The sequence below is a fragment of the Oryx dammah genome, unplaced genomic scaffold (assembly GCF_014754425.2).
Source record: "Oryx dammah isolate SB20612 unplaced genomic scaffold, SCBI_Odam_1.1 HiC_scaffold_25, whole genome shotgun sequence".
NCBI lineage: Eukaryota > Metazoa > Chordata > Mammalia > Artiodactyla > Bovidae > Oryx > Oryx dammah.
Window position 1 is genome coordinate 97200888 of NW_024070209.1, and position 25203 is coordinate 97226090.

Here is a 25203-nt window from a genome sequence, read left to right on the forward strand (position 1 = left end):
TGCGGTTAGATGTGTGTTCTAGACAACTCAGGCATGTGTGCCCAGGAGGCTCACAGATTATTGCTCATAGTAGCCCCACAGTGGGAACAACCAAAAGGTCCATCAGGAGTAGAATGGTACAATAAATTGTGGGACAGTCACACAACAGAATATTACACAGCAAAGAAAAGGAATGATTAACTACTCGCTCATTCCAAAATGTGAATAAATCTAATAAACAATGTTGAGCAAAAGAAACAAGATAACGAAAGAGTCCTTAACAATGTGCTTTAATTTACATAATATCCTAAAACAGGCAGAGCTAAGCCATACTGCTTTGAAATATAGGGATAAGTGAGTCAAGCAACCATAAGGGAAGTGCTCGCCATTCATGTCGCTGTGGTGGTTCTATTTTTGGGGAAAGGAGAGGTGTGGATGATGAGGGAAGGGGGAAAGGCGGGGGCACTTCTGCAGTGCTGATGTGTTCTGCTTCCTGATGGGGTGGTGCTTGTGCAATTACGTGTATATTTATGTTTAATTCACCCTTTGGAGTGTGTGTTAGAATTTCACAATAATAGGTTTTTGAAATAAGATAAATCCCCTGCTCAAGGTCCCTGGGCAGCGCCATACCTGAGACTAGGACACAGCCCTCCTGGCTTCTGTCCCAAGCTCTTTTTCACATTTGTGAACAGCTCAAGTCTTACCTGGGGGCTCCTTTCAGGAGAGATCATGTATTTTAATCTGTGAAACAGCACTGATAGAAAAGCAATCTATTTTGAGGTATTATTTCAAACTAGGAAGTTAACCTTTTTTGTTTTACTCCTAAAAAACGTTGAGTGAAACGTGTCTCTTACAATGCAGCTCCCATCGATATATATATATATAAAACAATATGTGTGCTACAAACCACACTTGGAATGTGACTCCTTTATTTTTAAAAACACATTTCTACCAAAAGAAAAAGTTAAAAAAAAAAGAAAACAAAAAAATAAACACACATTTCCAAATCTAGTTTTTCTGTCACCAAAAGCCATAGTCCTGTAAATGGGAGTATGGAATTTTTGGTGTGACTTTTGTCATTCAGTGATCCAAGACCTGGCTTGCCCCTGTTTTGAGCTTGCAAAGTTATTTTCTTCATTGAACTTCTAAAACTTTTTTTTTTCTTTATCAAAGGAAAAAATGCAAATATAGGAAAAAAAACAAATGTAGCTTATGAGCTTCTAGCAAGGAAGAAAGCACTGCCTTTCCCTCCCTCCCTCCTCCACTATTCCCCACAGTGCATCACCCCAGAGGCAGCCCCTTTGCTCTTTCTTCCGGTTATCTTTTTGATATTTCTAAATAAATGCTTATACGATCATCTCTGGATTCATCATGCTAGACATTATCCTGTGGCAGATGAGGGTTCACCTCTCCCCTCCTACACACAGACTCTTCCCTTCAAATGTCCTTGACCACCCCCCTAAAATATTTGGGGGGAGGTATTACTGGCATATGAAATTCAAAAATCTATGAGCCTTGTTGTACAGCAGAAACAAACACACATTTTAAAGTAATTTTCTTCCAATTAAAAATTGTTTTAAAAATCTGTAACCCCTGATAACACAGATGGTTGAGAAATTTTGGTATTTAATTTGAATATTATTCAGGGTAAAAAGTCTTTGTAACTGTTACAGGGATACTTCTAAAGGGATGCTTTTATTTGCTGACATCACCTTCATAGAAAGAAGAGCACCGTTAGATTTCCTGCTTGCTCTGTACCAGAGGACAGTGTAGCATAGAGGATGCATCCTAAGCTTTATCAGGGGACGAGTGAGATGATGCCTTTCCCAGAAGGTTGTCTTTCCCCTCGCTGACATTCTGTAAAAGAAACCAGCAAATCAGACACCCATGGTTTGCTTCAAGCAGAATTTGCTGTTTAGTTTTTGAACTATTGAGAGGAACAGTCTTAATCCAGAGAGTATGTTTGGAATGTCTTCATCTGATAGACAGAGGAAAATGATAAAACAATCCAATTGTTGAAAAACAAACCCAACATGGAAATTCTAAAGGAACTTGGATTATCTAGGACAGATGAGGAAAAAAGAAAAAAACCTGAAGGAAGAGGCAAAAGTCTGTTCTTGACAGAATGAGATAGCAGTTTCCGTTTTCAATCAGAGCAGATCGGGGAATTCCTTGAACTGAAATGGGAAGTGGGCGGGATTTCATGTGATGAGGTTTTGGGTTTTCTACCACCTTGAGCACGGCGAGACACAGAAATGTGGTCACTGGGGAAGGGGCGTCGAGTCTCCTCCTCACTCTGCCGATTTTTGTCGCGCCAGCTGGAAGGTGGCCTCTCTGTGGCTTCTAGTTTCATGTTCACCAGTTCTGTTCTCTTATTCACCATGGGCTGCTGTTTTGTTGTCTAGTTGTGGAAGACATCAACAAGCGCAGAGAGCCACTCCCCAGCCTGGAGGCTGTGTATCTCATCACTCCCTCTGAGAAGGTAAACCCTCCTGGAAGAGCTGAGGTCAAACACGTGCTGGCGTGGTGTCTGTGTGGCACTGTGTCTGACATTTCTGGGTTAAGCAGGCATTTAACACACTGCTCTGTTTAAGTGTGCAATCCACAAGCAGGGAAGGAGGGGGCTGGTGAATAATGAAGAGTGCATTAGGCTTGCTGCAGAAAGCCAGGCCGGGCCAATGTCATTTACTCCTTTCTAGGCAGGAGATCACGTTATCTAGTGATCCACCTCCAGAACTTGGGTATTTCACACTTTCAGATTTCTTTTCTCCTTTCTTTCTTTCTTTTTTTGGGGGGGCTGCACCCTCATGGCTTGCAGGATTTTAGTTTCCTAATCTGGGCCCCCTGTGGTTGAAGCACTGAGTCCTAACCACTGGACCACCAGGAAATTCCCAGATTTATTTGATCAATATCCAGTAGAGTTTAGATTTACTTGTCTTACCATTTTGGGTGGTTGGTTCAAATCAGCATCTAAACAATGCCCACCTCCTTGCTCTTGGTTGCTAGCTGTCTTAGGTGTCTTGATCTATGTAAATTCCCCACAGTTTTCATGTTTTCATTTCATTAAAAAAAAAAAAACTGGCTTACGTGTGAGTTTCTGGAGATGCAACTAAGTTGCCAGGACTCCATCGCAATGAGTCTCCTAGCAGATTTCTGAGCACTTTGCTCTTTTGTGGGTCAGTTCTTAGGAACCCAAGTTACGGTGGCTGCAGAGAACGGCTGCTGTCATTCTGGAATGAACTAGAGAGGCTTTCGTTAGTGCACACTCTGAAACAATCCTCACGTCCTCAGAACTCAGTTACGGCCTAACATGAGTTAGAATTATAGTCAGAAATCCCTTGCTATCTCATGCATGTAGCTCGAAACCAGCGTGGATTTGACCCTGTTCAGATGTGGGTCCCATCTGCTCCTAGAATCGGAGTCAGTTCCCTTTTTCCCCTCTTCACAGTCCGTCCACTCTCTCATCAGTGACTTTAAGGACGCGCCGACCGCCAAGTACCGGGCTGCACACGTCTTCTTCACTGACTGTGAGTATGGCTGTCACCTGCCGCCCTGGCCTTTTAGGCTGGCATTCCTGCACAGCCAGACTGACCCCAAACCAAGTCAGGCCCATAGTGAAGAAATGAACTGTTCCCACATTTGTCCTGATCTTTCATTTTCTCTTCAAAAGACAAATTGTGTAAGAGAGAAAAACAAATGCCTACAAATACAAAACCTACTAGGTCATGCAGTCCTTCGGGCTAGCGTGTTTAATGCCAAGAAGAATTTCCCAGTGCCAGCCTTGGTGCTCACAGGATAGCCTTCCAGATATCACTATAAACTGCACTGCATTTCCACCTACTTTTCAACTGTTGATACAAAGACAGTCTGACCTGGTGGTGTTGTATTAGAATTTATCATTGTCCTAGGATCCGTTTTCTTGCTTTTTGAAGGTTTTGTGCATGGAACCTAGCGCAGGAGCATCTTGGTGAGTCTTTGTTAACGGCAAAGAGAGATGAATAGGGCTGGATAGCTTGAGTGTGTGAAAATAACAGTTCACCCCATGTTCTCTCTGGTGAAAACCCCACAAAACTCACCATTGAGAAAATGGGAAAAGGGCCTTGCAAAGAACAGTTTTATATGCTCTGAAGATGGATGGCAAAGGAGGCAGGTAGATGGCATTAGTAATAATAAAACAGTAACACATTTCTAGGGACCTGAAGCTGTTTGTTTGGCCCAGGAGGGTCTTGAGAAATTGTGGTTCCCCCACCAAGTGGGTCTCCTGTGCAGCTGAGTTCCTTAGAAGGCCTGCGGAAGTGTCTGCATCACATTGCCCAATGATTTTATTTTTCTTATTTTTCATAAGTATCTCAGGTGTGGGGTGTTCGTTTATGTTACAGACCTTTTCCTGATCCCTTCTTGACCTCTCCTGGTTCTTTTTCTCCTCTCCTTAATATCAGAAAGTGGTTTTTTAAATCAGCTCTCAATATCTCAGCCTTTATTGCCAATTGTTTCTTTGTTCTACATGGAGGGCCTCCTAGGTGGTTTTGCATTCCTTTTATACCCTAGAGGCAGTAGGTTGTAGGATGGGATGAACTTCCTATTTGCCTTTTAAAAATCCTAATAATAAAGAATTCACCAGACGTGTGCAAACATTGAAATGAACCAGCAAGTGGACAGGAAACCCTACCGTCTTTGTCATCCTGGCAGCTTGTCCAGATGCCCTGTTTAACGAGCTGGTAAAATCTCGAGCAGCCAAAGTCATCAAGACTCTGACGGAAATCAACATTGCGTTTCTCCCATATGAATCCCAGGTGAGCCTGCGAGGAGACGGGCAGAGAAAGCCTGCGTCCTGGTTATTCTCTCAGGAACTCCAGCCAGGTCGGAGAGGGTGGGGCAGGGGTGCAGTAAAGAGAGTGGGGGAAGGAATTACTCAATGATGTCTTGTGAGTGGATGTTTATGTAATGGAAATAGTCGTCCTTAGAGGGTCTGCCCAAGGTGCCTCATTCTTACTCTCCAGTTATTTCTGACTTTTTGCAGCCATCATGTCCTTCTTGGTGTTCATTTCATCCTCGCTCAGTGTTCACGCCTATTAGCTGACTCTTTGAATAAGTAAAAAGTAGCCAATCCAGAAAAAGCTGGGAGGAGAGGAGGGGAACGGATCAGACAACACCCATCTGCTGCAAAGGAGGCTGTTTTTATGTAGAGATAACCTCAGTTGTCACGTGTGGAGGAACAGATGGTAGCCTTCGTCATGAGCCATTAACGCTTCACGTGCCAAAACTGCTCCCCTTGGGGAAAAAAAAAAGTCGTTAAACCAGTAAAAGTGAAGCTGATTGTGAGAGAATGTACAAAATTTATGCCATAGTATTTCAAGATTTGTTAAAATGCCTCCTCCTCGTCAAGAAGCAAAAAATAGCACAACTTCTGTGCATTTTGTAGAGGTAAGAGATGGTTGTGGCATATCAGGGCTTTAGATGCCAGAGAGAGACGAATTCTTAGGTAAGAAGACATGGAAAAAATAGAGTGTGAATATTTTCAAAAGACAGTCTCTTTCCCTTCTCACTTGGCCTAAAGCCTATTCTCAGCCAAGGGCAGGAATTATTTTTTCCTCTGCGTGAGCCCTGTCACCACCTGGATTGACCAAAATCCAACTTGAGCATATTCAACCATATTGTATGTCATCTATTTTTGGTTTTTGATGTTTGGTTTATTGTATGTCACGTGCACATATTTTTTGTTTACTTGCTAAGTTGTGCCCTACTCTTAATGACCCCAGGGACTGTAGCCCACCAGGCTCCTCTGTCCATGGGATTTCCCAGACAGAAATACTGGAGTGGGTAGCCATACCCTTCTCCACCATATATTTTTGAAAAGTGATAAATTTTTTTTTTTTTTAAACCTCAGATTTTCAAGATGAGGGTAGTTCACATCAAGAGATTCTTCTGAGAGAATACTGATGGCTGGTAGCCTGCTGGTTTAAGAGGAAATTTTAAACCTCCAAAACCTTCCAAAAAGGATAAAAGAGAAAAATACTAAGAACATGCTCTGAGGATAGGAAATTATTAAATCCATACAAAGCTCCTTTGTTTGCCACAGTCACAGCACAATTTCTAGCTTGTCCCTCTTTTATTTAAACTTAAATGAATGGCCTGTGTGGTCTGACAAGACCCCTCCCCTGCTCTCTCTTGGGCTCCTCATCAGTCATCAGACACAGGCATGCCTGCCTCAGGGCCTTGGCTTGACCAGCCTCTCCTCAGGGAGCCCCCTGGGAAGAAACTGCACCTCCTTCAAGCCCTCACTCAAATGTCCCCTCTTCAAGGAGGCCTCCTGTCCTCCCTGTCCAGCCCTCAGGCATTCTTTCTCTGCTTCTTCTGTTCTCATACACTTACCCATTTCCCACATACCATAAAATTTATTTTTCATTTTGTTCATTGTTTATTCATCTGCCTTCTCCTGCAAGACTGCACACTCCTAGAGGACAGTGATGGTTTGGCCACTGGCAGTTCCCAGTGCACAAGGCCTGGCACCCAGCAGATGGCCCAGCTGTATTTGTAGAATAAATGAAAACTTGTTCTGTAGCCTCACTACGAGGCTTGGCGGGAACACCATTCTGGAAATATATATATATATTTGTTGTTGTTCAGTCGCTGCATCATATCCAACTCTTTGCAACCCCATGGACTGCAGAACACCAGGCTCCTCTGTCGTGTATATACATATATATATTTCCCCTTTCTCAGGTGTATTCCTTGGACTCTGCTGACTCTTTCCAAAGCTTCTACAGTCCCCACAAGGCTCAGATGAAGAATCCGATCCTGGAGCGCCTGGCGGAGCAGATCGCAACTCTGTGTGCCACCCTGAAAGAGTACCCAGCCGTGCGGTACCGGGGGTAAGGCTGCACCCCAGGCTGCCTTCGGTGACCCCCCCCAAGCGAGGAAGTTGTCCTCAAATGAGGAACTTCCTCTGGCCTTCCCATTTTCTGGCAGTTGTCTCCAGAGGGTCAAGATCTGAGCATCTCACATTGATGATTATTTTCCAGTGTTTTTGTTATTTTCTAAATTTTTAATGTGAACTATACTAATACATGCAGAAAAGGGCATGGAATACATATATTCAGTTATATCATATAACCAAGCACAAACCCCCACATAACTGTAACCCAGATTTCCCTCAGTTTTTTAAATCTTTCTAACCTTAAAAAGGGGCTTCCCTGGTGGCTCAGATGGTAAAGAATCTGTCTTAAAACAAATACACTCTTTGAAAAAGACATTTCAGGGTAAGATAAAATACAAGGAGAATAATTCTCCAAAGGACACAGTCCTCAGATTTGATCTAGTCATTCACTCATCATTCACCTGCTATTTGCTAAGTGCTAGGTTGGTGGGCTTAACCTGAAGACACAGCCTCTACCCTTAGAAGCCCCTGACCCAGGCGGGCAGGTAAAATGTGTACTGGCATAATGTACAGCTGAGCTGTACACACCTGCAACATAGGCCTGCGGGACCAGTGCCTTGGGGCAGTGCAGGCCACGGGCCTGGGCATCCAGACAGGAGCAAGCCCAGCTTCGGAGCAGAGGCGGCATCTGAGCCAAGGACAGGTCGGGATTTCAGTAGACCGATGAAGAGCCAGGGGCATTTTGTGTGGACGGTTGGGATGAGCAGAAGCATGACCCTGGAAAATAAAGGGGAAGTTTGAGAAGGGCTGGTAGTCTCACCCTGCATACGTGCAAGCAGCGGGGCAAGGTGAAACCATTTCTGGAGGCCTTGGGTGCCACGTTGGGGTCATGCCCTTCAGTGGTTATCACTGGGCAGCCTATGAGGGAGTGAACACCGTGGTGTGGGAGTGCAGGGGTCACAGTCATGCAAGGAGAAGCAACCAGAAGGGGGGACACTGCCAGAGGAGTGGAGGGCCTGATCGGGAAGTGCCAAGGCGCCTCATCACCTCTTTGTCTCTGGGGATGGGCACCCGTAGGAGAACCCTCCTCCCACCAGGGTCCTCACTGACAGACACCTGGCAGAAGTTAAGAAATGAGGGCTGGGAGCTCACTTGTTGAGAGGATGGGACTGGGGGTGGAGCTGCTTCTGCACTAAGAGTGGCCAGGTTGTGGGCAGCAGCCATATGATAAACATCACCCAGAGGAACTTAGGAGGCGCTGGAGGCTCAGCCAAGAGGGAGGGTCCAGAGGTTCTCAACTTGTATCTTTCTAGCTCTGCCAGCAGAAATGTCACTTCAAAAAAAACAAAACAGGGTCCAGGGGAATTTGAACTGAGGGAATTGAAGATCAAGTAGGTCAGGTTGAGATAGCCTGATGGTGGGGAAGGGACATGTGGTCAGGACCCTCTGCTGAAGTGTGGCTGTTTTATCTGGAGCTGCTTGGAAAGACCCCCTCTGTTTCCACTTGGATTTTTTTTTTTTTTTTTTTTTTTAAGGAACTAGAAAATCATTTACATTCCAGGCACTGAGCTGAGTATTTTGTTTTTTCCTTTTTAACCATACATGTAATCTAAGTTTTATTCTCTTGTAAAAGAATAATACCAATGAAGCTCATCTCTCCCTTGGCCCTCCCGCACTGTCCTGCCTCCCTCCCTGAGGGCAGACGGTGCCATCGGTTGGGACAGGGTGGCTCACCCTCCATCCCTCCTCCCTTGTCAGGGAATACAAGGACAACGCTTTGCTGGCTCAGCTAATCCAGGACAAGCTTGACGCCTACAAAGCTGATGACCCGACGATGGGGGAGGTAAGTCTGACCTGGCCCACGTGGTTCTCTTGCTGAGGGACCACAGGGTCTGTGGGGCAGCCTGGGCACAGCTGGCTTCCTTTGCTCACTGGGTGTGTGCATGAGCGCCCCTGTTTGTGCGTACTGAGCTCCAGTGAAGCAAACGCCCAAGCCCTCGGGCAGGTGGTACAGGTTCTGTTCAGTGGAGCCGAGCAACCAGCTTGTTTCTATTCACTAGGACTTCTCCGGTGTTAGCACTGAAAGCCCTGTGTCATGGGAATCCCCTCAGTGGAACACAGTTGAAACCAGAAAAATGACGTTGCTACATCTCGGGACCTTACTCAGATTTCACTAGTTTTTACGTGTGCTTGTGTGTGTGTTTGTGCAGTTCTGTGAAATTTTATCACATGCATCACAGAACTAGCCCATCACTATCATGACTTACACACTGATAGCCCCAGGTTCTGGGAACCCACTCTGTCCCAAGCTGGCTGGTTTGGGTGATGGGTCCCCCTTCTAATAGCCGAACCCAGGTGGTGCTCTCCTTCGTAAACTCACTTTGCACCCTGCATTTTGGATCTGCGTCAAAGGACCCTATTCCTGTGAAACAGACACACTGGATTCTCACATGGCGTGTGCTGGCCTCCTTGTCCAGCAGTAAATGGACTGAGTGCTATCTGGGTCAGAGTTCACATCCTGCTGCCATGTTTCACGGGAGGGCTAGTCAGAGAAGTGGGAGTTGTATGGGGCGGCTCATGAAACCCTTCTGGCTGTCCTTCCTTCCAGGGCCCAGACAAGGCACGCTCCCAGCTCCTCATCCTGGACCGTGGTTTCGACCCCAGCTCCCCTGTCCTGCATGAGCTGACTTTTCAGGCTATGAGTTACGACTTGCTGCCTATTGAAAATGACGTATACAAGTAAGTACACGTGACTGCAGCTTTGCAAATGAACCAGACACACCCTAACTTAAGGAAACAGATGTTGTTAATCCTAGGAAAAGCAGGCACATTCATACAGTCTTTTTATTTTTTTAACTTGGTTTTGGCTGCATTGGGTCTTAGCTGTGGCTGGCAGGCTTTTGCGAGTTGTGGCGAATGGGCTTTCAGGCCTAGTTGCCTTGGGGCATGTGAAATGTTAGTACCCTGACCAGGGATCTAACCCATATCTCCTGCACTGGAAGGCAGACCCTTAACCACTAGACCACCAGGGACATCCCCATACAGTCTCACTAATAAACCTGCATGCTTTTCTGTGAGTTCCCAAAGTGCAGCTGCACCACCAGGTAGAAACTTCTGCCTGTTTGGGGGGAACAAGAACTTGAGATGTTTAGTTGACAGCTAATGTCACTTCAGTTCACAGCTGGTTTAAAGTGAAGTTGCTCAGTCGTGTCCAACTCTTTGCGACCCCATAGACTGTAGTGTGCGAGGCTCCTCTGTCCATGGGATTTTCCAGGCAGCAGTACTGGAGTGGATTGCCATTTCCTTCTCCAGGGGATCTTCCCAACCCAGGGCTCGAACCCAGGTCTCCCTCATTGTAGACAGACGCTTTACCGTCTGAGCCTCCAGGGAAGCCACCACAGCTGGTTTGGATGTGCTTGACTTGTGTAAGAGCGTATCTTACTCAGAGTTAAAACTTCTTAACTACAGACCATGAAATATGATGATAAAATATACCAGTAGGAGTTTCTTACCAAATTTTTCAAAATAAATTTATTAATTAATTTATTTTTGGCCACACCATGCGGCACGTGGGATCTTAGTTCCCCAACCAGGAATTGAACCCACATCCCTGGCATCGGAAGCACAGCATCTTAACCATTGGACTGCCAGGGAAGTCCCATATTGCTGAGTTTTATTTGTACTTTACTTCATTGTAAACAGTTTTCTTGGTAGCAAACATCAGAAACTCAGTCTCTAAAAACATATTTTTCTTTTTATGGGAACAGACTATATTGTTCTCGTGTCATTGACTTTATAACCTCAGCCATAAAGATAGTGGTTTCAAAATGAAGATTCTAAAAATATGACTGAATCTCAGCTTTCCCCCTTTGGTATCTATAATTCTCTATTTCCCTTATATGTTCACGGTTGTACTTGTGACAGTTTGCTGAGGGCCTGTTGCAGGCAGCTGCCAAAGGCTGTATCAATCCCACACATTAAGGATGGTGTCCCAGGCCTTTCCCAGGGAGGAACAGTGTGATCCTCACCTTTCCTTTACAAGTACCTCCAAAACCACCTATAACCTGACTTCACACCTGAGCCAGGTGGCTCCAGTGGAGTACATAACAACTGACCCCGAGGGTTTTAAAACAGAACTTCAAGTCAGTTTACTCTGATCAGACCTTTAGGTCTCTTCCTGCCCTAGAAATTGGTAGCCTTGGGAATTCCCTGGTGGTCCAGTGGTTAGGACTTCATGCCTCTCACTGATGAGGGCCTAGGTTCAACCCTGGTCAGGGAACTAAGATCCCTAGTGTTGTGGCAAAAAAAAAAAAAAAAAAAAAAGACAGGAAACCATTAGCTTCATTAGATGCAGCAGACAGTGACGCCTCAGATGATCAGAGTGCTTGCTGTTCAGTCATTCGTTACAGACCAGGGCATTGGGTGAACTGTGTGGGACGTCTCCTGTCCAGGTACGAGACGAGCGGCATCGGGGAGGCGCGGGTGAAGGAGGTGCTCCTGGACGAGGACGACGACCTCTGGATAGCACTGCGCCACAAGCACATCGCGGAGGTGTCCCAGTAAGAGCCTGCCCTGCGCCTGCCCCGGGCCCCAGGGCTCCCCCCACCGACACGGGGGATCGCGGGTGCTGGGTGCCAGTGTGCGTTCTCTGGGCACCTTGGGCAGAGCTCACAAGTGCAGGCAGGAGTCCCTTGCTTCTGATAAGTCACCTACCTTCTAACCAGTGATGATGAATCCCTTCTGATATCTGAGCTCAGTCTATACCAATCTCATGAAGTTAGAAAACCCTTTCCGTGTTAGGGTTACTTTTAGGGTTTTTAGAAAGCATTTGTAGCTTTTCTCATTTCAAGATGCTTTATAAACACTAAACACTTGAAGCCAGTTTGTTCCATTGAAAGATTACTACATACAGTTCGGGGTTTTTGTTTTTAAATGTATAGCTGGTATGTCCCCTTCCTCTCTGTTGTCATACCTAAACTTTTCTCAGCAAGAGTCAATGCATATACTAATCTCTATACCGGAGGGAGTACCTTGCTCTGAAAATGTTTCAAAATGTTTCTAACTCTGGAAAGTTTTTAATAGGCTGTTAAACTGTAGATAACAAGTTTGCTTTTGCAGAAGGACACGTTCTGCTACATTGAGTTGATAATATCCACAGGAAATTCACAAGGAACAGTGAGAAAATACTATAGCCTGGGATAGTTGTTTAGAAAAGTATTCTCCAAACCTTGGGGGATCATTCAACTTTAGAAAAATGTTACTTCACATTTCCAGTTATCTTTTTTATGCATTCAGTATATGCTTTATCATACTAATGTGTATATTTGATAGCATATATAAAAACATAAATTTGAAAAGGATGAAGTAAAATTATATACATAGATGTCCTAACATTTTCTTTTCTGCTCACAAATTGTCTTGTACACCCAATTCTGGAGACCCCTGGTTTAGAGTATTAGGAAAATGACGTATCTCTCTCTCCTCTTAGAAAATCACTTTAAATCTATACCTTAGGGTAGGAAAAGTCACCGCATACTCCTAAAGGAAGGATGTTGCGTGACCGTTTTAGCATCAGAGACCAGTTTCGTGGAAAACAATTTTTCCACGGACTGCAGGGTCAGGAGATGGTTTGGGGATGATTCAAGTGCCTTACATTTACTGTGCACTGTATTTCTGTTATTACTACATCAGCTCCTGCTCAGATCATCAGGCATTAGATCCCGGAGGTTGGGGACCCCGATATAGAGGCACTGGGTGCCACATTGAAGCTTAGCTGCCTCCTTCTCTCTTCCAGGGAAGTCACCCGTTCTCTGAAGGATTTTTCTTCCAGCAAGAGAATGAATACTGGTGAGAAGGTAAACCCATATCCATACTCCAGTGCCCTTTGGGTTCATCCCTGCTTTCTCTCTAGGGGCAAGGAGGACACCTCAGTATAGGACTGGTGAGTTGGGGGCTCGGAGGGGTTCCTGGTCCTCTCTTCATCTCTTACCATTTTGTCTTATTTTTGTATTCAAGATTGAGACCTGGAACCCGCATCTTTTAATATTTATAAAGAGCTTCTTTTTGTTACCCTGAGGATTAACATTTACTGCTCTGGATCACAATACACATTGCCAGAAGAACTCGCTAAAACCTTTTTTAGCTTGTGGTAGCAACAGAGTTCATATCCCAATTCACCTGGGCCTCTCCTCCCAGCTGGTTATCAGAGGTGTTTATTCCTCTTAGAAACGCCACTCTAGTTGTGCTGCTCCCTGGCCCAGGATCATTTAGTGATTTCCCGATCCCAGTAGAATCAAGCCCCACCGTGGACACGCCTTAACAGCACCCAGGTCATCAGGCCCCACGGACTCTCATCTCTGCCGCCCTCCTCCTTGCCACCCACCACGGCTGAAGCCATGCCTGAGCTCCTTCCCCAGCCTTGCCTTATGCGGTCCCTGTCCTTTGGCTCAGGTGTTATCTTCTCTGACAATGGGAGGCGCCCCTGCTCTGTGCACCCACACTTGTGAGTCCCTCCAAAAGTGCCAGTCCACTCAGTTATAATGACTCTTCTGCTATGCATTAGTTCCATGAAAGCAAAAATTCTTTTCTGTTTTTGTCCTTGTATCTCCAGGACCTAAAAGTGCCTGGTATGTAGTAGTCATTCAATAATTTTTTGCTGAGTACATGAATGGGATTAGGTCAGTCGCCCAGTTAGAAAGTCAGCAGACCCCTTCCACCTGCCAGGGTGAGATTCCAGCTTTCTCTCACCTCACTGCTTCCTACCTGTCTGCACAACTCTGGCCTTTCTACAGAGATGAAATGTGAATTGATGCCACGACTGCTTGAGCCGAGTATGCAGAAAAGCAGTGTAGAGATGAAAAATTGCTCTCTCCTGGCAAGAACTGTTACTTTGAAGCTTAGTTACTTTATGGTCCAATAAACAAAACATAATTGCTAGACTTGGGGGTCAGTTCCCCACCTATAAGATAGTCACAGTATTTGGATCAGTAATTTTTTGAGCCAGAGACATGGAAATCTAAACACATATGCTCGTGTTTAACAGATGCATTGGGGGCGGGTTACAGAACGTGTGCTCAGGAGTCCGGTGCTAGCTGCTGTCCTGTCCTGGGCCCACCCCCCCGCCCACCCTCTTAGCTCAGGGCCATCGGAGTGAGACCACGTGCTTCCCTCTCCCCACAGACCACCATGCGGGACCTGTCCCAGATGCTGAAGAAGATGCCCCAGTACCAGAAGGAGCTCAGCAAGGTATGTCGTTACCGCTCTTCAGTCGCTCAATCGCGCCAGACTCTTTGCGGCCAGAGAGAAGGTGTGATGATCCAAAATGGTCCATTCGATTATGAATATGAACAGCTGCCAAGACTCCTCAAAGCCCCATGACACTCACGGATTGACGGAAATCCACAAGTTTTTAGTCATCTGCAATCTTTTAATTGACTTATTTTTGGCCATGCTGGGTCTTTGTTGCTGTGCGGGCTGTTCTCTAGTTGCAGCGAGTGGGAGCGACTCTAGTTGTGGAGTGTCGACTTCTCGTTGTGGTGGCTTCTCTCGTTGCAGAGGATGGGCTCTAGGGAGTGTGGGCTTCAGTAGTCACAGCACGCAGGCTCAGTAGTTGTGACTCACAGGCTTAGTTGCTCCCCGGCATGTGGAATCTTCCCGGACCACGGAGTGAACCTGAGTCTCCTACTTTTGGCAGGTGGATTCTTGACCGGAAGCCCCCATCTTCAGTTTTTATTAGGAAAAAAAAAAATGAAAGTTGGCGATAGAGAGTTTATTTCCGAAGACTTTCTCCTCATCTTTTTCTCTCTGTATCCTTCCAATTCCTTACCCCATGGGCCTGCAAGATTGAGCTCAGAGGAGGTCACTGTGATCTGGGAGTCAAGCAGCGCTCTTCTGCCTGTGTGTTAGTCATTCACTGCCTGAGTGGTCGCTAAATCCAGCCTTAAGGAGAGGGGTATTGAGCGCCACCTGCTGGAGGGAGGAGTATCAAAGGATTTGTGGATACATGTGAAACTCACACCACCCTGCCCCCTTAAAGGACTTCTCCTTCCTCTTGACTCTTGTCGAAGGTGTTTCTGTCCCTCTGCCCGACACACAGTTCTCTACTTGAACGCATATTTCATCTCCTTTATGAGGCTGGGGACTCCTAGGCACCTAGCACCGTGTTCATACTCAGCAGCTACTCAGCAAATGCTGCGTGAGTCAGCGAGAGATTCCCTGACCACACACTCTCTGTTTTGTCCTAGTATTCGACCCACCTGCACCTCGCCGAGGACTGCATGAAGCATTACCAAGGCACTGTGGATAAACTCTGCCGGGTGGAACAGGTAGGGCCCTTTCCTTCTCCTTCTGCCAGGCTGGTTTACTTGCCCAGCTGAATGTTAACGTCCTACCTTGAACATCCCGCAGAATCATAGGAAACAGAAATGGGAAAGCCTGCTAGATCCTGTTGTCTCAACACTCTGGAGCCAGTGCAGTTCCTCTCAATGGTAGGGACTAGAGTGGTCCGGAATGCCGTGCCGTTTGGGGTTTGCATGTCTGACTTTCCAGATGCTCCCTGGAATAGCAGAAGAGACTTCTGCACTGACAGAGCTGGCTGGATGTTAACTCTTGAGTGTCCTTTCCTCCTGCTGTGGCCGCACCAGCTTGGAGACGTAGAGGCCGAAAGGGGGCAGTGCAACCGAAGGACAGAAATCCATCCACGGCCTCCCTGATCACAGTTACGATCAGAGTTCTGTCCCTGTCACTGATTCATTTGATGTGCTTGTTTTTCTTTTCCTCTGTGAAGGGATATAACAAAACTGCCACATTTTCCAGGAGTGTCGTGTGGAATCGCTAATCCTGGCACTGCATTCCTCGTGTGTGATAATTCTCATCCGGGGTGTGCGTCCAAGGGAAGGGGGGAATCCCATGATGTGAAACCTCAGCCAAAGGGTCTCTTTTCACAGAAAAAACAACTCATGTTCTCAGTGTGAGGCTAAGATCTAAATCCCCTGGTTTGATGTGACAGGCTGGGCTTAGGTTTCTGAGATGAGCCGTGATTCATGGACTTTCTCAGTAGTCCTGCTGAAATCCATCAGTTTCACAGGGATCTCTGCAAACACAAGGCATCCTCACCATCAGAACGTGACTCTCCAAAAGACAGGTTATCCCTACACCGGTACAAATGCAGTTGAGGTTCACCCTGGGAAGTCTACATTTTTTCAGAAGTGCCCAGAGGTATTTGTTGAACTAGTCACATTCAATTTGACTTTGAGGGAGTATCAGGGTCACTCGTGCTGAGCAGATGTCTGTTGAGGCTTCACTGAGGGCTGAAGGGGCCTCAGAGAGGGGGGGCCCTGCCTTCCTCTGATCCACACTGGGCAGAGATCCCCCAACTTGAGATCATACTTGTTGTGGACTCCTGGGATTTGGAGAGAAAAAAGGCAACCTTCTGGCAACTTCTGTAAGAGCTACAGAGAAAGTTGCAGAACAAGACCAGATGGCTCATGATGTGCCGAGACCTATGTGTTGCTTTCTCAGGCCTGTCGAGAACGGATCTGCCTCTTGCCTGAGTCATGGGCGATGGGGGGGTGGCAGAGACTATGCTTACTCCACTCTTTATCTTCATCTGTTGTCAGCTCCCCCTTCCTTCATCTCCCTCAGTGAGATGTGCAGGTTTAGGAGCCCATGTTTTTTCTCCTCCCCCTAAAAGTGTTGGAAGATTAAAAACAGAGTTTTTTAAAAAACCCAGAATAGTTTTTTAAAAACTCCCCCTTCTGTGCCAGGGGAAGCAGAGCAGGAGGAGTCTAGCCAGGCAGAGGCATCTCACAATACTGACGTTTTTCATCCCCTGAAGCCTCGAGCCCTCTGCAGGACTATGTCCCTCCTGGGGACCTACCGGGATTGAGGTTTTCCCTGAGGAATCAGCTCAGGCTCACTGGCACTCACCTGGAGGGAAAAGCCTACCTTTCAACAACATGGCAAATCTATGTGGTCTATGGTTTTGGAAAGTGAAATCTGGGTCTTTCCTCAGCTCTTACCGATGCCATGGAGACCCGTGCTAATTAACTGCAGCATGTGGGGGAGCTCAAGCACCTGTCGCTGACCTTCCCCAACCAAGCCACACATCCCAGACATTCACGGACAGCCCGTTTTCTAATAATTACCGTCTATCCAGACTGTTGCCATGGGGCCAACATGGTGTGTTTTCTGCAGGACCTGGCCATGGGCACGGATGCTGAAGGGGAGAAGATCAAGGACCCCATGAGAGCCATCGTCCCCATTCTGCTGGATGCGAATGTCAGCACTTACGACAAAATCCGCATCATCCTTCTCTACATCTTTTTGAAGAATGGTAGGAGTGGCGGGATATGACAGAGGAGACAGGGCTTTTCTTGGGGAAAATGAGGCAGCTGGGAGGGAGAGAACAAAGTGAAAAACAGCTCAAAAGACAAGGAAAAGGGTGTCTAACAGGAAGGTCTGAGGGGCTCTTTACAGCTGGAGAAGTGTAGGCAGATCAGCTGCAGCTAGAGGCTGTGTATCCCCCAGTGGTTCTAGAGTTAGTCAGAGGGCCAGGATAATGAGAAGAGGCTGGGTGAGGACAGCGGGGAGAGTCTGTCAGCTGTATGGCCACTTTACTGGAGCATTTCCGCCAGAGACTTTTACCCCACATTTGTAATCTGTGCCTTTATCTATTTTTTTTTTTTTTTTTTGGCTGCACCAGGTCTTGCTGTGGGATGCGGGATCTTTAGTTCACCAACCAGGGATCAAACCCAGGCCCCCTGCACTGGGAGCCTGGAGTCTTAGCCACTGGACCACCAGGGAAGCCCCCAATCTGTGCCCATAAATAAGTGATCTTTACCCACATATAGTTGCCCATAAGTGTCCACTGTGCAAAAAGATGGACACGGATACTCTCTTGTCCAAGCTGACTGTGACGTGGGCCCGGGATGGTGGGGACGGCTGAGAAACAGGAGACAGACGGAAAGACAGATCAGGAGGGGCAGTTGCTGGTGGTCATAGCCCAGGACAGAGTGGCTAGAGTTGAACAGGAGTCCTGGCCCTGCCTTGTCTTACAGTAAAGTAGATACAGTGAGCGGATTAGTTCCCACTGATGCCAAGGAGGATAGGGGGCGCCATCCCCTACCCCAGGCACTTGGCTCTGCTTCTGAGTGTGTGGTGCACAGTGGCTGGTATGGTGATCAGGGTTTTGATCTCGCAGGCATCACCGAGGAAAACCTGAACAAACTGATCCAGCACGCTCAGATCCCGCCGGAGGACAGCGAGATCATCACGAATATGGCACACCTCGGGGTGCCCATCGTCACAGATGTGAGCGCCAGCCTCGTGTTGTGGGGGAAGCCCGGGGGAGGCAGCGGCTCTCATCTCTTCTCCCCTAACTTCCTTATCGCAGCTTATGATACACTCAACACTGAGAAAGAGAAAACATAAAATCAGAGGAAGGCAGGTGTAGAGGTATAAATAGAATCAAGGTGTAGTGCCAGGAAGCCAGGCGGGCACATCAAAGAGGCACCACATGGTCTCGAAGCTGAGCTGTGCCTGTGAACCAGCCCAAAACACACTAGCTCCATCCTGCATGTCTTGAGTCAGCCTGGCTCAGCCGTTGGGACATTTAGACTTGGCATCTTCTATGAAGTTGCTGTCAGGCTGTCTTGAGACCTTTGAGTCTGCTACTCTGGCAATGATTCGGGACCCAGTTGGGGCAGGTTTTAGGGGCCCAGGCAGTGAGCTGTAGAAGAGGCTGAGGCGGGAGGGGCCCCCCACCAGGAACCTCGCTTGTAGGAACCCTGCTTCCTGCAGGGAGTCTGTGCTGATAAAACCAGGCTGTAGGTTGGCTCCTTCTGGAATCTTATTAGAGTCAGAAGCTTTGTTCTGGAGCCACCAGACCAGAGGCCTGTGACTGGCGGTCATTTGGTGTTTTCAGACCCTTGTTCACAAAGGGGCCAAACGAGAATGGAGGTGATTCTCTCAGTGCACCCTGTGCTGCTGAAGCAAAATCAAAGGACAGGTCTCACCAGAGCAGGATTTTCTTCTGCTGCTGTTCAGTGGCCAAGTCGTGTCTGACTCTTTGCGACCCCATGGACTGCAGCACACCAGGTCTCTCTGTCCTTCACCATCTCCCTGAGTTTGCCCAAACTCATGTCTGTTGAGTCAGTGATGCCATCCAACCATCTCATCCTCTGTCGCCCCCTTTTCCTCCTGCCTTCAGTCTGTCCCAGCATCAGGGTCTTTTCCAGTGAGTCAGCTCTTCATATCAGATGGCCGAAGTATTAGAGTGCCAGCTTCTGCATCAGTCTTTCCGAATGAGTATTCAGGGTTGATTTTCTTTAAGATTGACTGATTTGATCTCCTTGCTGTCCAAGGGACTCTCAAGAAAGAGTCTTCGCCAACAATTGACAACAAACTATTTTTTTAACTTCTTGCCTTTGTAAAAAATGGTCTTTATATGTTTGACCCACATTGGCCATTTTTTAAGGCTTTAAAGAACCAAGTTTGCTGCAGATTCTTGCGCTGGAGCCCACGGGCATAGTCTGGGCTTTTCCGGGAAAACCTCTCCACGTGTTGGCCTTTCTCCGAGGCTGACTCCCCACAGGGAGCCCTGGGGCCAGCGGGGCCGTGTGGCCCAGCTGCTGACTCAGAGCCGCCTCTCATGTGTCTGCCTTCAGTCTACCCTGCGTCGCAGGAGCAAGCCGGAGCGGAAGGAGCGTATCAGCGAGCAGACCTACCAGCTCTCCCGATGGACCCCAATCATCAAAGACATCATGGAGGTCAGCACAGGCTGGGACGAGCATGCGAGACCTGCAGGGCCCAGGGGCTCCAGCCTCACCTGCCCTCAGGTGGCAGTGACACCTGGGGCTTTGCATCTGGGCCTCAAAGGGTTTGTGCAGAGCCGCCCCAGGAGACAGTCAGCCAGATGCCGATTCCCCAGATGCACGTGATTCAGCCCCAGAGTAGGGCCCCCTCGATGGTATCGCCGTGCCTGAAGGTCATATGAGTAGCGAGCTCCACGCCGAGGACACAGCAGCAGGGAGGGCATTCAGACAGTGACCCCAGGTCCCCCCGCTGGTCCCGTCACGTCAGCCAGAGACCCTGGCAAGCACCTTTCTGTTCAGACTCATCCCCTGCCTGCACGTTCTCGCTTTGCACCTCCTGAATCCTGCCTTTCTGCAAAGTCCCCGTCTGGTCTCACTGTCCCCACACACTGAGCGCCACATAGCTGAGCGCCCAGCACCACAGAGGCCTCCCTGGCCTCCTGCAGTGGGTGTCAGAGCTGGTCTGTGTGTGGGTGTGCCGCTCGCTGGGCTCGGTCCTCGTTTTAGACCTTGGCCCTGCGTCCTCTACTGGCATGTCCTCTGGCACCATGCCTTGTGCATAGCAGGTGTTTTGTGTCTGTGAAGGGAAGGCAGCCCAGGTGTCCCTCCCTCCCCTCCCCCTTGTAGTTCAAGATCAAGGAAACTGTGTAGAACCCTGCCCCACGGGAGCTCTGGAGTGGGGCCTGGAGATGGTCTGTCCAGCTGCTGCCCTTGGACAGGACTGAGGTCCCGAGAATGAAGAGACTTGCCCAGGATCCCTTTGTGAATTCATAGCAGTCCAGGTGTTCCCACTGAATTGTATGTGAAAATAGCTATATTTTAAATATATAGAGTGCGTCAGCTTCCTATTTTTACATCCCACAAACGGAAAGGATGGGTGAACATGAGACATCTAGAAACCAGTGACATCTTTTCGCCTGGCAGAGTAGGCCAACCCCCCGTCTCATTCCCTCCTTTGCTCTCTGCTCCTTCTTCCTCTCCGTGCCCAGTCCTCCAAAGAGGGGTGTGTGGGCGCCACACGGTAGCTGTCGGGAGTGGAGACTTCTCTGCAGCAGAGGGTGGGGAGCCGAATCCACCCACCAGACAATAGGCCCTTGGAAACCTGTGCGTAGTGGCTACTAGATGGATGCCAGGGTCAGGAGCCTACTGGAGGAATGGGACATTTATAACCTCACATGGAATATAAAAGGGGGAAAAAAGAATAAACTGAAAGAGAAGCAAGAAAAATTAAGTCAGGGTTTTAAAAAAATAACTTCTCTTCAAGAGCAGACCTATAAACTCATCTCCTCGTACCCACCAGTCCCAGGGCATCTGCTCCACGCCCAGCAGGGCAGCAGTCACCCCCCAGCAAGCAGAGGAGCTCCGGTTCCTGCAAAGCTGGCCGTGATTTTGGCTAAGTGACTGGTCCTTGGAATCGTCTTACCTTGGTTCCATCAGCCCTTTTCAAAGCTGTCTCTTCTTTCCAGGACACTATTGAAGACAAACTTGACACCAAGCACTACCCGTACATCTCCACCCGCTCCTCTGCCTCCTTCAGCACCACCGCTGTGAGGTGAGTGAAGATATGAGTAAGGGCAGAGGGCCGAGCAGGACCATGTCTGGCTGGACGGCCGCTACACGGCAATCCTGCCGTGATCCCGCGTGACCCGCGAGAACCCTCCCGCAGCTTCTCGTCACAGCCAGGGTGTAGGCCAGGTCCTTGCAGTGGCCCGGGAGGCCCTCTGCCTCGTGGCTTCCTGTTCCATCTCGACTCACTCCTTACTCCTCTCTTATTCTTCCTCCACTTCAGCCACATCAGCCTCCTCAAAACATGCCAGGCTCAATTCTGCCTCAGGAGCCTCTGCATTTGCTTTCCCACCCCCTGCCTGAAATGATCTGTCCCCAGATACATCCACACGGCTGCTACCTCCTCCAGGTCCTTAATCAGTTATTACTTTGTCCCATCTTCCCTAAACACCCCATTCAAAATGACAGTACACCGACCTTCCGAGCAGTATTATTCATAATAGCTCAAAAGTGGGAATGACCCTGCTGTCCATCAGCTGATGAATGGATAAACACCATGTGGTACATTCATACAGTGGGGTATCATTCAGCCAAAGATAGGAATGAAATACTGATCCATGCTACAGCATGGATGAACCTTGAAAATACTAAGTGAAAGAAGCCAGTCACTAAAGCCCACTTGTTCCATCATTTTGTTTATACGAGATGTCTAGAATGGGCAAGTCTCAAGAGAGAAGTAGATAAGAGGTTGCTGGGAACAGGGGTGAGGGTTGGGAGACAGGGGTTACTGCTGCTAGGTACAGGGTTTCTTTTGGGGGAGATGATGAAATGGTCTAAAATTGATTTTGGTGATGGCTCACAATTCTGTGACTATACTGAACACCAGAGAATTCTACAACTTAAACAAGTGAATTGTATGATACATGAATTACCTGTCCATAAAGATGTTACAGAAAATAATGGAAAATTACAGCCCCCGCCCCTTCCTATCCATGTGCCTGCTGATGCTCAGACATGTCTCAGGTTGCAGGTGTGAGCAGAAAGCAGCCCATGCTTCCGTCTCCCAGTCCTCCAGCCCTCTCTCTCTTTCCTCGGCTCCCCAGGATGCCTCGTGTGTGTGTTTGAAAACTCCTCCTCTCATTCACCACCTTGCTGTCTTCATCCAGAAGTCTTTCCTGCTATGCTCTGTGGGCCATGTGTCCAGGCCAGTCCCTGGGACTCTCACACTACGAACACAGGTCCCCTTGACTCTCTGTTGCCCTCTTCTGTGTGGCCGAGGTTCCCAGGTCAGACTTTCTAGAACATGCATCTCCGTCCCTCTACACATACTTTCCCTGCCTGTCTTCTCTCTTCACCCCTCTTCCGTCGGGACTCTCAGGCCTGCATGGCACATTGCCCTACCCTGATGCCAGTGGAGGCTAAATATTTATTGCCAACACTGGAGTAGAATACAAAATCCCACGTGGTGTCACAGCCAGACTGTTGACTAAGGCAGACAAATGATCTCACAGGCAAAAAAGCAGACAAATGATCTCACAGGCAAAAAAAAAAAAAATGACTGATCCTCGGGGCTGGTCTAGACGGGCTCCCAGGGCCTTTAAGATTTGGGAAGTAACTTCAGTGCTGTTGTAAGTCAGGAAGAAGGGTGAAGGTTCCATTGTCCAGAGGAGCCTTGCTCTCCTCGTGTTTTTTGTTTTCCTCAATTTTCTAAACCTGGAAGCAGCCCATTTCTCACTGTTTCCGAGGACAAGGGGAAGGCCCACTGAAAGCCAGGGCAGAGGAGGAGGCACTGGGGAACTGTCTGGCCGCTGAGATACTGGTCTTTCAGGAGGCAGCTCTGCACCACCTCCTCCAGGAAGCCTTCCCCGGTGACACCCGGGTGGTGCTAGATGGCCCTTCCCTGTGCCTGTCCCCACGGCACTGAGTTCCTCTCCATGTAGTTCGAGGCAGACCCTCCTTCTCCCTGCACTGTCCTCGACCCGCCACTGCCACGAGCTCTTGGGATCTCACTCGGGTTAGCTCCTCGGCGCTGGGGTGGCCCTGTGAGGCCTGCGGGGTATATCTGCCTGGTGAATCAAATGTGCCAGCTGCAGACAGGCCTGGGACTGTACGGTCGCTGCTCCTTCCAGCAGAGTGTCCCAGAACTCTACAACTTGGGAGAGACACCAGGACCATCATCCAGTGGGTGGAGCCGCTGAGCCTGGCTTTAAAGCCAACCTGAACCTGTCTGTTGCCTGCGTGTTCCTAAGAGAATGACGGGGTCACAGCACAGGTGCTCTTGAGGATTCTTCTCCCAGCAGCCAAAGTGCTTGATAATTTTGCACTGCAGTCCAGTTCAGACAGCATTTGCTAAGCATCTGCTCTGTTTTTAGTCACTGGTGTATAGAATGAGTCCTATGTCAGGGAATGAAAGCGTTAGTTGCTCAGTTGTGTCCAACTCTTTGCGACCCCGTGGGACTGTAGCCTGCCAGGCTCCTCTGTCCATGGAATTCTCCAGGCAAGAATGCTGGAATGGGTTGCCATGCCCTTCTCGAGAGGATCTTCCCAACCCAGGGATCAAACCCGGGTCTCCTGCATTGCAGGCCGATTCTTTACTGGAATCTAAGCCACCAGGGAAATTATGTCATGGAATAATGAAGTATAAATGCTGTATATGCAGATACACGAATAACATCCTTCTCTCCCCCTCCCCCTCCCTCCCTCTCCAGCGCCCGCTATGGGCACTGGCATAAGAACAAGGCCCCCGGGGAGTACCGCAGTGGTCCACGCCTTATTATCTTCATTCTGGGGGGCGTGAGCCTGAACGAGATGCGCTGTGCTTACGAGGTGACCCAAGCCAACGGCAAGTGGGAAGTGCTCATAGGTGAGTGGGGCATGTTTTCTAGAGGGAAGGGCTGCTTCACTGCACCGTGACTCCATTCCACGCTTTGGTGTTTCATCTTATCTCCGGTTCTCCGCTGCCCCCGCAACACTTTGCCTCTAGACACATCTGTGGACGGCAGCCACGGAGGGGTGAAGGGGCCCTTCCTCAGGTCTGCTCTGCTTCCTGACGAGCGGCAGCCCCACGTGGTGGGAAGTGCCTGGTCCCAGGCCCCGACAGACTCAATGTTCCTGCTCTGTCACTGCCACTCGGATCCCCTCAAAAGTGCCGCCCTCTCCATGCTGTGAATTCCTCACCCACCAAAATTGGGTTAAGGGCACCCACTTACAGCCTGGGGTGGAGGGGCACATCAGTTTCCTGGCCTTGAGCCTCAGGTCCAGAAGATGCTCCGTGAACAGGTCAATGAGCACTGGCCCCTGTACCTGTCAGTTAGAGATACACAGACCAGGCGTGCAAGCAGATACTGCTCAAAACGTATCCGCCTGGCTTCCGGGCTCTGCTGAGGGCTGCCCCAGCCAGTTCCTACCACTTCAGGGTCTATCATATCCCTGCTGGTTTTCCAGAAGAAGCAGCTCCTAAAAGCTGACTTAAGGCAGCAGGAGATTTTCCCCCTTTTCATGTCTACAGGAGCCTCCCCAGTTTCTCCGCTTGGAAGAGGAAACATTGAGAAAAATCTTTGCTTTTTCCAGATGCCTTCTTCTTTCTTGTGCCCTTAACAAACTGCAGTTGCCTCTGCCCAGGGTGCCTCTTGACACTGACTGACCAGAGATGACCCGCACCTCCTCTCCTGGCTGGGCACTGTCCTTGCCCCTTAGCTCAGTAAAAGGTGGCACTTTTATACCTCCACTTTGGGGAGAACCAGTCCATGTGGCGCTTCCTGTGTGTATCAAGATGGACCTGGCACTGTCTTCCCAACTCTCAGCTTCCAGATCCCACCATTCAGGGGGCAGATCGCACATCCCCACCCCACTCCTACCCCTCCCTACTCCCAGAAGCCTCTCTGGCCACCATTTCTCCCTGGGTTTTCTCCTTTTTTGGTTACATAGGCCCCCCGGGCGGAGCTCTCTGTGTTCTTGGCTTGCATACGTGTTGCATGAACGTTTTGGCTAATTATCTCTGCTCAAACAGCTCTCCTGGGCCGACGCGTC

At 48.6% G+C, this 25203-nt stretch overlaps 1 protein-coding gene across 2 annotated transcripts in view; it reads left to right on the forward strand.

Moving 5' to 3' along the window:
- Nucleotides 1-25203, forward strand: part of STXBP1 (syntaxin binding protein 1) — a 69420-nt gene that overhangs the window by 36070 nt on the left and 8147 nt on the right. For both annotated transcript variants that reach the window (XM_040225183.1, XM_040225184.1), the window contains exons 4-18: nt 2385-2461; nt 3428-3506; nt 4669-4772; nt 6703-6851; nt 8615-8699; nt 9465-9595; nt 11308-11415; nt 12651-12711; nt 14036-14101; nt 15100-15180; nt 17051-17189; nt 18057-18166; nt 19522-19623; nt 21135-21220; nt 23883-24037. In XM_040225183.1, coding sequence (XP_040081117.1) covers nt 2385-2461; nt 3428-3506; nt 4669-4772; nt 6703-6851; nt 8615-8699; nt 9465-9595; nt 11308-11415; nt 12651-12711; nt 14036-14101; nt 15100-15180; nt 17051-17189; nt 18057-18166; nt 19522-19623; nt 21135-21220; nt 23883-24037 — 1533 coding nt within the window. The remainder of the gene's footprint in view (nt 1-2384; nt 2462-3427; nt 3507-4668; nt 4773-6702; nt 6852-8614; nt 8700-9464; nt 9596-11307; nt 11416-12650; nt 12712-14035; nt 14102-15099; nt 15181-17050; nt 17190-18056; nt 18167-19521; nt 19624-21134; nt 21221-23882; nt 24038-25203) is intronic.